This window comes from Ailuropoda melanoleuca, chromosome 3 (genome assembly GCF_002007445.2).
Source record: "Ailuropoda melanoleuca isolate Jingjing chromosome 3, ASM200744v2, whole genome shotgun sequence".
In the NCBI taxonomy this organism is placed as follows: Eukaryota; Metazoa; Chordata; class Mammalia; order Carnivora; family Ursidae; genus Ailuropoda; species Ailuropoda melanoleuca.
This window is the reverse complement of record NC_048220.1, coordinates 107,877,387-107,891,338: the sequence shown is the minus strand read 5'-3', so window position 1 is coordinate 107,891,338 and position 13,952 is coordinate 107,877,387. Positions and strand designations below refer to the sequence as shown.

The 13,952-nt window shown below is 40.9% G+C and overlaps 1 protein-coding gene across 2 annotated transcripts in view; it reads right to left on the bottom strand.

Annotated features, from left to right (window-relative positions):
- Positions 1–750: 750 nt before the first annotated feature.
- LOC100470802 (chondroitin sulfate proteoglycan 4) overlaps positions 751–13,952 on the bottom strand; it is a 62,333-nt gene continuing 49,131 nt past the window's right edge. For both annotated transcript variants that reach the window (XM_034656928.1, XM_034656929.1), the window contains 2 exons: positions 8,058–8,241; positions 751–7,380 (listed from right to left, as the gene is read on the bottom strand). In XM_034656928.1, the coding sequence (XP_034512819.1) occupies positions 5,333–7,380; positions 8,058–8,241 (2,232 nt within the window). In that variant the 3' untranslated portion in view covers positions 751–5,332. The remainder of the gene's footprint in view (positions 7,381–8,057; positions 8,242–13,952) is intronic.

Below are 13,952 nucleotides of genomic sequence, written 5' to 3'. Positions count from 1 at the left end.
TCGTAAAGCCGCTTAGTTTTTTTTTTTCCATAAAGTTCTTTATTATAAGATTTTGTCTTTACTAAAGAAATGAAATGACGGTGATGGTAAATAGCACTTTTTATTTTGGTATGGTCTGATATTAATTTTTTTTTTTAAGTGGCAGTCCTTGGCCAATCCTGGACTTAGAAAATTACTAGCCTGTGAATGCCTGAGAATAACAGACGGGAGGTGGGAGAAGGGGGTATGGGTTTAAAATCAAAGGACTGGTGGATGTAGGGATTTGATCCTGCTGGGACAGGAAGGGAACAAAGCAGGGTGTTTCATCAGAGGTTCAGCACCCCTTACAAGACAGAGAACTGTCAAAACCCCTGAGCTTCAGGCTGGCCCTTGCAAATGTTCCTGGTGTGCTCTTTCTTTCGTCAAGTTTCTGGCCAACGCTCCGTCCACGGATAAAGGGGAAAGCGCTGCCTGCCCAGTGGAACCTGAGCACTGCGCGAGCTCCTCTTAAGAATATGTCACCTCCCCTCAACTCACCCACTGAAATTCCACTACCAGTAATGTGCTGCTGAGGGTAGGTGAGCCTCTAGTTTACTTAAATGAATGCATCAGTTCTTTAATTGTTTATTTATTATTTTAAAAATTTATTTTATTTTTATTTATGATTTTTATTTATATTAATTTTATTATTTTATTTATTATTTTTTAAAGCTTTATATATTTATTTATTTGAGAGAGAGAGAGAGAGAGAGAGAGCATGAGCGGGGGGGGCAGAGGGAGAGGGACAAGCAGACTCCGCACTGAGCACGGAGCCCTACGCAAGATCACGACCTGATTGGAAACCGAGAGTCTGAGGCCTGACAGACTGTGCAACCCAGGCGCCCTGCAACAGTTCTTTTGAAATGCGTTAAAACTGTAGGTAAGAAAATGTTTCTGTGGCAGTTAGCATAGCGCCTGCCACACTGAAAATGTTGTACGAAGATGATGGTGATGATAATGATGAGAATATTAATATCACTAAATCCTAACAAAACCCAAAATGGTAGGTGCTAATATTATCCCCAATTTTTGGCTGAGGAAAGTGAAATTCAGAGAGGCTGTATAAGTTACTCAAAGCCACACTGCTTGGAAGAGGACAGCCAGGGTCAAAACAGATGCAGATGGTGTCACTAGGCATGGTGGGGCACCTCAAGGGACCAGTGGTGCAAGACTGGGCTGATGTGGTGTTCAGCGGGCCAGTGGGCTCCTCATTCTCACGGTACAGCTGGATGGGCAATACTAGCTTAAAAGCGCTTCAAGTGAAAACACGAAGCCCTTTCGTAACCTCTATTTCCCTTTGTCCTTCTTTTACCATACCTTCCTCTCTCCTGGCACCCCTCATGTGATTCTGGGAGAAACTACTAGAGGAAACAAACCAGAAAGATCCTTTCAGGACAACGTTTTGCATCTGCAATATCTAGGAGCAGGATATAATATTTAGTATCTCACATACAGTAGGTGCCTAATAAATGTTTGGCAATCATTATGAGAAGTCGGCCTCTTCCAGGTCTCTGTCAAGCAGCCAGTGGTGTTCTTGAGCACCCAAGCCAAAGGCTCCATCACTGAGCTTGCCCCGCAGGGGGCTCCATGCCCACTTTCAACCCTACATCTCTCCCTACACATGGCCAACCTCAGACTCATTATTAATTCCAATGCTTCTAAAAGATGTAGGAGGTATGTAGCACAGTTCCATTTTCAAATTCAGAGAATGTCATCTGATATGTGCCATCATCTTCCATTACCTTCCATCCACACTCCAGATGTGTCTACTACAGTCCTGGAAATCTGAAAAACCAATGAGTAAGGAGAGCACCTGTCCCATACCACCTAACTAATGCAGGAGTCTAAGGAAGTGCAAGTAGGTGTTGGGTCAGGGTCCCTGAAAGATTAGAATTTGTCAATGCCTCCAGATATGGAAAAATGTTAGACCTTTCACTCCCAGCCCACCACAAAGTATACCTTCTTTTAAGCAATAATCAGACATTCTTCTGATATTAAACTTTGGCATCTATTTATTAATTCTCCAGTCATTTGCTAAGAGGGAGAGAATTAATTATGACAGAGACTATGCCATTGTAGCTCTGTGTATGGGAGAAACCATTACAAACTGATTTTCAATTCCCAAAACTTTAATTTTCAACACTAAACAAGGATTTGCCAAAACTTTTTATTTCATTTTTTATTTGAGCCAGCACCAAATGGTAGGCATTTTTTTTCCTTTTAATTGGATCCATCTGTAAATCAGAAGAATATTCTAGATGCTCTGGAAGAAAACTTTCCAAGCTCTATATTAATTACTGACTCTTGACATCTGGACCTCATGCTAATGTTCTTGCTCTGGCAGGCACACTCACAAACAATGTGCATTATCATGTCAGAGCTTCGGTATCTGTTTCATTCCAATACAGACACTAATTCTATCTGTATGAAGTTACAGAGTTAATAGGAAAAGAGGAGAAGAAATCACACTTTTTTGTTTGGCCAGGTTGGTAATCCTAACTTCACAGATCTTGTGGTCGAAGCAAGGAAGAGGCCAACGTGGTCATAGAGCCAACTATATCTGGCTCTTCCACAAAGAACAGGCAGCTCTCTCCTTGCCCAGCGGAGAGAGAAAACAGAACCCACTAACTGGATGCAAAGATGTTCCTCAGCCTTCCCTTTCTGCGTGCAGGCTCCAGCATGCACTGCCATCCCGTTCAGTCTGAGTGCCTGGCTGCTTAGAACAAGCTTAAGACTAATTCTGAGCTGCCTAGTGATCAAACCAGCCTTGGGTTAAGACACTCAGTCCTCCTCCTTTCTAAAAGGATCAAGTACAAAAACACTTGAAAGGGGCTACATATAATTCAGGAATAGAGAAAGGTAGGGGAGAATCACTTTAGGAAGAAGAGTAGAGAAGTTTTCTTCAGTACCAGCTGTCATAGCATTAGATTCAGGGATTTAAGACACGGGTAGTTATTTCTAGGTCTAAATACGCTCCGCTTCCATTTATTCTGTAGATTATGAAGTCTGTTTCCACAAAGAGCAGTTAAAATTGGGTTGGGACAGAAAAGCAACCTAGAGAAGCAGAAAAGGGAAAGGATGAGAAAAAAGTCTTGTCCTCATGGAACGCATCAGAGCCGTTAGACTTCTGGGGACACTTTGACCTCATTGTTACCTTTCTAAATATCCTGCATCACTTTTTTAAAAATTTCCTCCTGTTCTGTCCCACCTGCTAGTATCAGGTAAAATCTTCTCCTTTATCAAGGAATCTAAAGAAATGAGTCTGCCCACAAGGTTTGTTTGGTTTTTAATACGTTCTCTTATAAACACATTTGCCAACCAGAGTTTCAGCCATACGATGGAATGTTCACCCTTTCATTCTGTTTCTAGAATATAGTTGCTGCTTAGACGTGGTAATGGGTTTATTAATTGTTCACTGGGTAGACAAGAAGATTCTTCATTATGGCATTAACCGGGGTTTCTCAACCTTGGCATGGCTGAAGTTTTGGACTAGAAAATTCTTTGCTGGATATTTGGCAACATCCTTGGCTTACACCCAATAGGTGCCAATAGCACCTGTTGTGAAAACCAAAAATGTCTCCAGACCCTGCCAAAATGCCCCCCTTCCAGGAGCCATTCTTCCTTCCACCCTAGAAACACCAGCCGCTGGTTTTAAGAAAATCATTGAAATATGAAAAGGAGATATTCAAGTAGACCTCCCTATGAAAGATCAAAATGCTTATTTCCCAATTATTTCATACTTGAAGAATATTTTAGCAGATCCTATTCACTGCTTAGCCTCCCCTAATTACGTGGTGGGCTCATCCACTGATCTCTGAAGGGCAGAATCCTCTCCCAGCCCCAGGAAGAGATTGTTAGCCATTTCCCTTTTGCCCATTTCTCATTTCTAGACTGAGACATAAAACGGGGAAAATGTTTGAGAAGGCCTCCCCTTACAGGATTAAAAATAGTAATAATTATAAATAAGATCCTCTCTAAAAGAAAAAAAAAAAGGTCTTTTTGCCGTATCTGTTTATTCCCCCACTAAAATGTCTGTATTTGATGTGACTGTACTGCTTGGAATATGAGCAGTCCGTCACAATCACAAGGAACCAAGCAAAAAAATGAAATGCCAACAGCTTGAGGAAGGTATGGCAGAAAGAACAAAAGAGCCTCAGTCCTTGATGGTATCTTTGAACCACTGAAACAGCCTTGGAGTGTCCACCTCAGGCTGCTTGTTAGTTGAAATAATTCAACACTTTTATTGCTTAGCCAAATCAATAGTTGGCAAACTATGATTTGTAGGTCAAATGCAGGAACTAAGAATTGTTTTGACAGTTTTAAAAGGTTGTTAAGAAACAAAGATTGTTAAAAATAAACAGCCATAGGGGCCCCACAAAGACTTAAATATTTACTACGTGGCCCTGCATAGATAAAGATTGCCAATCCCCCATCTCAAGCACTCATAGCTAATTTCTTGTGATTTGCAACCCAAAGCATTCTTAACTAAAACAAGGACTGGTATCTTCATTTCACAATTACGGAAATGGAAGCTTGAAACTGACAATGGAAGGCTCAACCAAACGAGTCAAATACAAATTTGTCCTTACTTCAGTTCATTGTAAAGTGAAGCCAAATTGAGGCATCGTAAAACATTTAACAGACTTTTCCATTTCTTAGGGCTTCAAATCATATTTGTACCACAGCTTGACTTTATAAATCTGAACAGATAAAGCCTCTTGATGAAACACAATAGGCTCAGTGAATACCTTCGAAGGGGGTCAGACTGTCCTACCATCTGGAACACCAAGGCATTTCCTGTCCTAGGAAGTCAAAGCTGGAGACCCCAAGGAGGAAAAGGCATTATAGAAATACACTAGAAACAAACTCACTGATTTGATAAATTACCTTTTCTGCTTGCTGAAACAGTTCCTGCATTTCCTTGCTGACTCACTTAGAGAGAATGAATCCTTAGTGAAAAATATCCAAAGCCTTCCTCCATTAACTCTAGCACCCAAGTTAATACTGCTGTTCCCAGTTGGACCAGCATGTTTGGTAGCACCTTGATAAAGGATTGAAATAATTGACAACATCTTATACTCAGAGTCAGGTCCAGAAGAAGCAGACAAAGCTCTTTGTGGAGAGCCCATCAGATGAGTGTTGTACGAGTCACAATAAACACTCGCCCACATCTAACCATGGAGCCATAACTGAGCATCGAGTAACTGGGAGGGCCAGGCTCTTCTCAGTTGATCTAACCAACATGTCTTTGCCTTTATATCCCAGTGCCTATCCCAGTACAGTAGGTGGTCAATCAGGAACAAAAGCACTCAGTCTACACCCAATACTGGTTGTGCTTCAGTGTTGGGTTGGTTTGTCGGCAGAGCTTGACCATATCAGGATCCAGATTCATCCATGTCTCCCAAGGAGCACATTTCTCCACTGGTTCAGCGGCTGGAGAAGCCATTTGCTCTCTTTGTGGGTCCCTGAAAAGACTCACTGGGGGACTGCTGGAGCTTTTTAGAAGGGGCGTCACTGTGACAGTGGGAAGAGTTATGCTCCTTTCTGGCCTAGGACTGGGGGTTGTAGGTTCCAGATTGGTCTGGGGCTTGATAAGAGGATTTGTCTTTTCTACTTTCTGGCCCAGCAGCCAGATGCACAAGCCCACTGCAGTTACTATCAGCAGGAAGACCACCACAGCCAAGGGTACAACGACCATCAAAGGATAACTGCTCTCTCTGGGCTGGGTGGGTGCCCCAGGATTGGCATCGGTGATGTCTGGTGGCCAAATGACCCTGGTTGGGGAAGCCTTGCCATCCAGAGCAAGCTCTTCACCATGGTGTCGTCCCCAGGGATTTGTTTCCGGCTGCCTGGTCTGGGTCAGCTTCCCCAGAGTTTCTGTCTTTGCTGTGGGTCCTGAGGAAACTGTGGGCTTTTCCTGAGAGAGAGCTGAAGTCACAAGGTTATCTGCAGTGACTAATAAAGAAATATCAGGGGTAAAGGTTTGCAAACATAAGGGGTCAGGTGGCACTATGGTGAAGGGGAGGTGACCTATTGCTGGCTGTACTTGGTCTGCCCTGAGCAAGAAGGTGAAGGAGTCATTCAGCATATCGATGCCTGTTAAGTTGGCCTGTGGATGAAGCATCAGCAACCCTTGGTCAATGTCCCTCTGAGTGAATAGAGTAACGTTTTCTATTGCCGTGCCTTGGCCCACTCTCCGCACAAGTCTTCCATGGACAGGGGGTGTGGTCACTTCAAAATTGGGGTCACTGTTAGTCCTATTAGCAAGCTCAGTAGCATCAAGGTCCTTTCTCCTCAGTTGATAAGCCACCGTGTTGGCGACTGTCAGGTTTGACATAACCCGCAGTAAAGGCTGTACTCTGATGTTCAGCATTTGTCCTGTCAGGTTACTTTCTGGCGTAAATAGTGAGAAATACAGCTGGTCCTCTGAGGCTGTGAGATTTGTCATATGGTAAGACAGTCTTCCTGAATGCAGATCTTCCTGCCCAAAGCTGACAACCACCTGGTTTTCAATGAGCAGATGCCCATGTCGGAGGGGCCTTGTCATCTTGTAAGTGATTTCGGGGCTTCTCCCATTCGTCGTTGCTGACAAGTGAGTACTGGTGATGAGGACAGTTGTCTGCCCTTGTGGGAGAAGTAGGTCCATGAGGTTCACGAGGGTGATGGAGATGGGGATGACATCCAGATGGAAGAGCTTATAGAGCGGGCGGTGTTGGCCATCAGTCACACTAAAGTAAAACACACCTGAAGATGGGCTTCCATCTTGTACAAACCACACCTGGTAGTTATCAATGTTGGCTTGCGTGAAATGGTGAACAGGTATGTCTGGATGGGGCGCCATTGCCAAAAAGCCATTATTAGGATGGCGGACGATCATGTAGCTGATCTCCTCTGGAGGACTGTCTAGGTCTTCCACTCTTAGGTTTTCAGGTCCCACAACCAACCTATTTCCCTGCAGGACTTTCAACCGAAGCCCTTCTGTCTTTAATTCTGGAGCCTGGTCGTTAACAGGAGAGATGGTGATGTCAAACATCTCTTCAAGGAAGTCAGCCTCTGGCTTGGTGGTGGACTTGCTCTTTTGTTTTGGCCAAACGGCAAAGGTAAAATTATCAGCCAGCGATTCAGAGTCATCATGAATGTATATGATTCCAAATTTATTAACTATATACTGGGAGAAACTGGATTTTCCTTTGGTAATATTTGTCTCTCCAACCATAATGGTTCCATGGTGAGGAAGAGACGTAACCTGGAACCAGATTTCATAGGAAGATCGCTGAGATTTGGGCAACTTCAGTAAGAGGTTGGAAGCATCTAAATTAGATTGGTCAATGAGAACTTTGTCTCCCTCCTTGACAGCAGCTCCTGTGAAAATATAAATGTAAAGATCAAAGTGGTATTTCATTAGAACTTTTGGATGACACCTGAAAGCTTTTTCTCTCTCAAATTTCCATATACCAGTGGATTATTCTAAACCCATGGGTTGCTCAAGGACCTGAATCAGCATTGTTACCCAAGGCATATAACAAATTATATTTTAAGTATACATATCTAGCGATTAAGTCAATATTTCAGGCAAGAGAGTTCTTAAATCTTGAGAGTCACTTATAGAATGCTAAGTTCCTAACTTATCTACTACTGGACTTTCTCTTGCCATGGAAACAGGTGCAGCTTTCAATACCCCTTTCCTTTTAGGAACTTGCCCTATTTGTTATTTTCATTTTCTATAGATGGTTTTCAGTCGTAGTCATGGTAAAGTCCTTATTTGGAGGTACAAATAAAATTCTTTAGAGTTAATTATCCATCTTCTCCCCAAGTACGACTAGTAAAGTTTATGAGAGGAAAAAGAAGAGGCCTGGAGAAAGACCACACGTAAAGAAATAAATTTTTATAACCGTGTATGTTTTATTTCAAAGGTTGATATCACGGTATTGATATGATTTCATGGCATTTCCAATTAATAAGGGGAATATTTATTTCCAAATTGTCCCTACTTTAATAACTATAGATAAGCCACTGACCATATCTCTTGGTGGCTTTACCTGTATTTGCAAGCAGACGACTCTGCCGACCAGGTTCAGTAATTTCATATGAAATAGTAATACGAAACTCCTCAGGGCCTAGAGCTGCTGGTGGGGAGGATGTCGTAAATGTGAAAGAGTCTTCTGCAGTCCAGCCAGTGTTCTCACGGTCCACATGCTGGTATAATATCAGCCGTTCACTGACCTGTCGAGACAGGAAGAAAAATCAGCCCCTGGCTTCAGGGATAATATGAGGACTAACACATATCCTAACTGAAGGAGATACAAGGTTTTTCAGGGTCCATTCTCATGCTCAAATTATGCACATATCTATGCAAACACAAGAGCAGTAACCATGTGGTAACTTATACGTCAAACCTCAGTGTTCTGCAAAAATCGTTTATCAGAGAAACAAAAGCACATTGATTTTGAGAAGACTAAAGCAATGCTTTGTGTATTATAGAGAGCATATAATGAACCTTCATTTGCCTGAATGATAATTTTAAAAACTGTCAACTCATAACCAATCCTACTTCCTATAATACTCCTACCCACATTCTGCTCAATAGCTTATTTTGAAGCCAACCCCAAACAACATTTTATCTGCAAATACTGTAGTAAATATTGACAAAGATGGCTCAATTAAAAACATAATCACAATACCATTATCACATCTAAATATTATTAATAGTTACTTAATATCATCAAATATCCAATTAGTGTTCAAATGTATCTGATAATCCAGGACATATCTTTTTTGTTTGTCTTTTTAACACAGTTGCTTTATTTGAGCCAGGATCCTTAGAAGTCCCCACAGCACATTTGTTTGATGCTTCTCATAGGTGTCTCTTAGTTTATAGGTCCCCCTTCTCTAATTTTTTTTCTTGTAATTTATTTATTAAAGAGATTGGGTCGTTTGTCTTACAGAGCTTCCTATCGTCTAGATTTTGTTGCTTGTGTCCCAATGGTATTATTTAATGTGTCCTCTGTCCCCTATGTTTCCAATACACTAGTAATTAAATCTAGAAATGTAGTAAGAATCGGGTTTAAGTTTCTGTTAAGAATGTTTTACAGGTTGTATTGTATATTTCCCCTGCATCTCATTACAAGGTTGCTTCTCTTTTGGATACATTAGGATTAACAGGTGAATTCTAGTGCTGCCAGGTTGATCTATCTTTTTTAACGTTCCCCATCAGCCTTGTCACCTGATAGTTTTACAGAGTCATTGATATGATTGCTTAAGTCCCTTATTTTGCAGTGGCAAGGTATTGATATTTTTAATCACTCCTCCTTCATCCTTATCTGGAATTCTTCTGTAAAGAACTTTCCCTCATCAGCTATTTGGCTACACTGAGGTACAGTGTATGCAGGAAAGACAGGGTGAGTATTTGATTTTTTCCCTTTATACCAATTTTTAGAAAAATGAGTCCCCTGGTTCCAATATCCAAAAATACCCATTGGTTTTTGTTTTGGGATCACTATAAACTCAAGAGTTTTAATATATGATGTATTTCATTTCATTGCAGTTCTTATTCTCCTTGATGTTCAAATTTTCCCACCTTGCTTAGGGTATTTTTCAAGATTTAATCTAAGTCCCTGATGGCTGTTGCCTATCAATGTTCTTTCTAGCTCAACTGATGGAGATGGGCCCCAGACAGTGTTTTCTTGGCCACATCCCGTGTGGGTAATCCTTCCCCTAACAACAGTGACTGAAGGTTCTAAATCTCAAACCACAGAAGGGAAGGCTAGACATAAAATGTCTCACCCTTTCATTCCTATAGGTCACATCTTTTTCTGACCTGCCTTCTATTATAGTGTCTGAACTTACAGGTAGGTTTTTTCAAGGTATTTATGTCCATGTCGAAGGTGCCTAGGATAAACTATGACATAATTTACAGAGCAGTTGAATCTATTTCATCAGTCAGTATTTGGAAATACTGTATTCTTTAACAGAAGTTTGGTGGTGTGTTGCTCCGGCTTAACACAGGTGCAAAGGATGCACCTAGAATCAGAGTTCTAGAAAGGCTTCTGCTCTAGTGAGTTTCCACAAAATGTGAGCTTCCTGTTTCCAGAGTGTCCGAAAACTGTTGGTGAGTTTTTTGTTCCTTTCGTATTTAAGGGTAAGGCAAGGAAATGCTGTCATTTGGGGATTTTAAATGGGGAGAAGAAAGTATTCTTTCTCAACATTTCCTCATCAAGAAGCAAGGTCACTCATGAAAAATTGGTTTCCCCAAGGAGAATTTCTGGTACTGACTACTGACTCGATTCCCTAGAAGTTTCTAGGAAATAAATCAGTTTTATTTAGCAGTTCTACTATTTCTATTCTTAGCTAAAGATTTATGATAAAATATTCATCATAAATGTATTCCTTTTCCTAGAAACAAGTGACTGTGCCACAGATTTGGGACTGGTGAATGCTTCCTAAAGTTCCCATTCTGCTTAAGAGGTGCACAGTATTCTAAGACAAGAGACATCCAGCTTCTTAATATTAGAAGTAACATAGTCTACTGACCAGGAGGAAACATTTTGTTGGAAGCTAGTCGATCTTGTCCTTTGCTTCTTTGGTTTAAGTAAAAATTAACTTCCCCGAAAAATATATAATAGGTTATTGGAATAATCTAAGGGTCTTCTGATGTCTACAGAATGAAGAGTGATTGTCCCAGGGAAAGAATGGTTCTCAAAGATGAGAACAGTTGATATGAAGGTCAAAAATCTAAGGGAAATTAATTGGAGAGGAGCCCTAACCATAGCTGTGTACTTTGAAGACTCCTGGAGGAGACGTCTGCTATCGGTTCTGTTTTTGAAAAGTCATTCCAAAAGTGAGAAATTGTGAATAACTTATTGACTCATTTGATGCTGGAGTGTGAGAGAATCGAATTAGATTCATCTTGACTGTCGGAGCTTCATGACCGAACCACAGGTAACTGAAAGTGCTGAGCTAGAAGCCAAAGGGAATGAGTGTGCCCGTGGAATGTCAACTTGGCAGTCATGCCCTGAAGGAGCTTGGAGGTGAGTAGAGTCTTTAATATTTAGAAGACAGAGAGCTTTAAGAGTCAGATTCTAGGGGCGCCTGGGTGGCTCGGTCAGTTAAGCATCTGATTCCTGATCTCAGCTCAGATCTTGATCTCAGGGTCGTGAGTTCCATCCCCGCGTCGGGCTCCACACGGGGCATGGAGCCTACTTTAAAAATATATAAATAAGAAACAGTTTCTAAGGTGTGTGTGCATGTGCGTGTGCATGTGTGTGTCTGTGTGTGTGTGTGTGTGTGTGTGTGGTGGAGAGAGCTGGAAAAGGGAGAGCAAACCCAAGATTTTATGGGAAAAAGTATAAGGTAAAGCTCAAGAGAGAAGGATCTCAGACATGATCAGGAATTTTGTTACCTCAAATAGAAAGTGGCCTTAGGGACAACTTCCAACAGCTCTGCACATTTCTGCGGTGTTAAATATAGATAGATAAGCCACTTAGCTGAATACCTGGGCTCTGAGATTAAGGAGAAAAGAGAGGGGAGGTTTTTATTTCCCATGGATTTAGATTAGCCCAGATATTTTCTCTTTTACAGATGAAGCCTTTCTGGAATGTCATTAGAAATGAAATTTTGTAGAATTCCAACTAGTAAATGTGGAAGGAAACACAGAATGAGCAAAATCACCAGTTGGCAATCACCACAGTAATAAATATTTCACAGGTAAGAATCCTAAAATGATTGCTTACACTAGCAAGCTAAGTTGTGATGAGAAACAGGGTATTTAAATAGTTCCGAAGTAGTCCCTCACAAAATACTCAATAACAAAAAGGAAATAGTAAGTTCACCAAGGAGAAACCTGAAAGATAGCAGCTGACTGAGTGGCGACCATCATCAGTAACATGACAGAGTGGGCTTTGGTGCTTCCTGACGTGAGGCCGGAGGAGACCTCAGCTTCTCTCATGCCATTCCCGCCAAAACGCACATCCCGAATCAGACTGTGAAGGAACATCCAATAAAACCAAACCGAGGAACATGCTACAAATAACTGGCCTGTTCTCCTTAAAAAAATGACCATGCCACAAAAGTCAGCATGACTGCAGAATGCTTTCAGATTAAAGCAGGACAAGGACACATGACTACTCAACGCTACATTTTATGCTGTGGATTTTTTTTCTTCAGGGTATTCTAGGATATTCTTTTTTCTAGAGAACACGCATTGAACAACTTGTGAAATTTGAATAAGGTCTATAGATTACATAATAGCATTGTATCAATGCTAATTTCATGATTTTAAAAATTATAATGTGGTTCTACAAGAAAGGCCTTGTTTGTAGGAAATATACACTGAAGTATTTAAAGGTAAAGGTACATCATATCCGCAACTGGCTCTTAAAATTTTAGAAGTGTGTGTGCGTGTGTGTGTGCACGCATGCATATGTGAAGAGGTATGATAAAGCAGATAGTTAAAAGCTAACATTGGAGAATATGGATGAATAGTATACTTTGTACTCTTTTGCAATTGTTCTGAAAGTCTGAAATTACCTCAAAATAAAAAAAAAATTCTAAAAAGTAAATCCCATAGTGTTTTACTATATCAACTTCAGGAAGGGACCAATGGTTTCTTTTCTCTGACGACCAAATATGTGCAGAATGGGGAAGAGGGGGACAACCTTTGCATGCCTCAGGCACTCTGACATCAAGAAGTATTCATTTCCTATCCCAACATAGTCCCCCCACCCCCCTCCAACTTGGTCTGTTTCTCTAGTACCTTAACCAGGCTGTACTCCTGCCTAACCTATGAGTGGGTGAATATGCAGGTCAAAATCCTAGACCTGAGTAGTCCTTTTATTTGAAATGACAATATGATAACACCCCTTGGATCCCTGAGATCTAAACTTTCTGGATTTCATATCCTTGATTCCTACAGAACCACAAAGAAAAATATTTGTTAGAGGCCAAAGAGATAGATTTGGCTCCAAGAAGGCCAGGGCCCTACTGACTTCTCTATGATGGGTTAAAGTTTACAGCTGAGAGGCTGCTGAGAAGCTCCAAGAGGGTGGGAATTTAGGGAACTCCTCTGTATCCCCCCAGTCATTGGCCTAGTTGGGAGCAGAGCTGAGACCAGAAGCCAGATCTCCACACTTGTAGATAAGAACCCTTTCTCCTAAAGCACTTTATGGGAGACTGTTTGGCTCCAACTGCCTGAATGATTACCCTTCTTCCTCCAAGGAGGACACACATTAATATAAAAATGGAAACAGAGGAGTGTAGAATTCGAACTGTGAGTTGATCAGATGTACATTCAAATATAAATGCTTCCAACTTCCAGCTCTGTGGCTTTTATTTAGGTCATTTAATCTCTCTGAGCCTCATTTCTGCATTAAAATATGGAATAACATCTCACTTGTAAATATGCATTTAACCTAGTCAGTCTTTTGCCGTATTAATGTTCAAAAAGGCATGCCCTGGGCATTTCTCAGTCTTTCAGGAAAGCATCTAAGTCCTCACTAACCAATTCCTTACTAGGACATCAGAGGATTCTGGTTACGATGGAAGGCTATACTTATTTTTTATAAAGAATCATGGCATGAAAATATTAAGCAATTAGAAATTTCTAAAACAAGCCTAATAAAATAAATCTTTTCTCGTAAAACAAAAAAATAGTTAAACTGGAATTTTGGCACATAGACCAGAAGCTTACTTCCAGTTGCTTTGTAAATAAGCAGTAGTTCACCAACCTATAATTGACATTTCAATAAATATTTGTTTAATGAATAAGCTACTTAGAAAGCACCTTACAAAATTTAATTATAAAGTATGTTTATATCATGGAGCCGTAGAAATAAAGCAATCCAAGACATTTCTTACCCATTTAACAAAAACACAAACAGTACATTTTACTGAGCCCTAAAATGTGCCAGACACTCTGCAAGGCATCTTATGTGACTCAT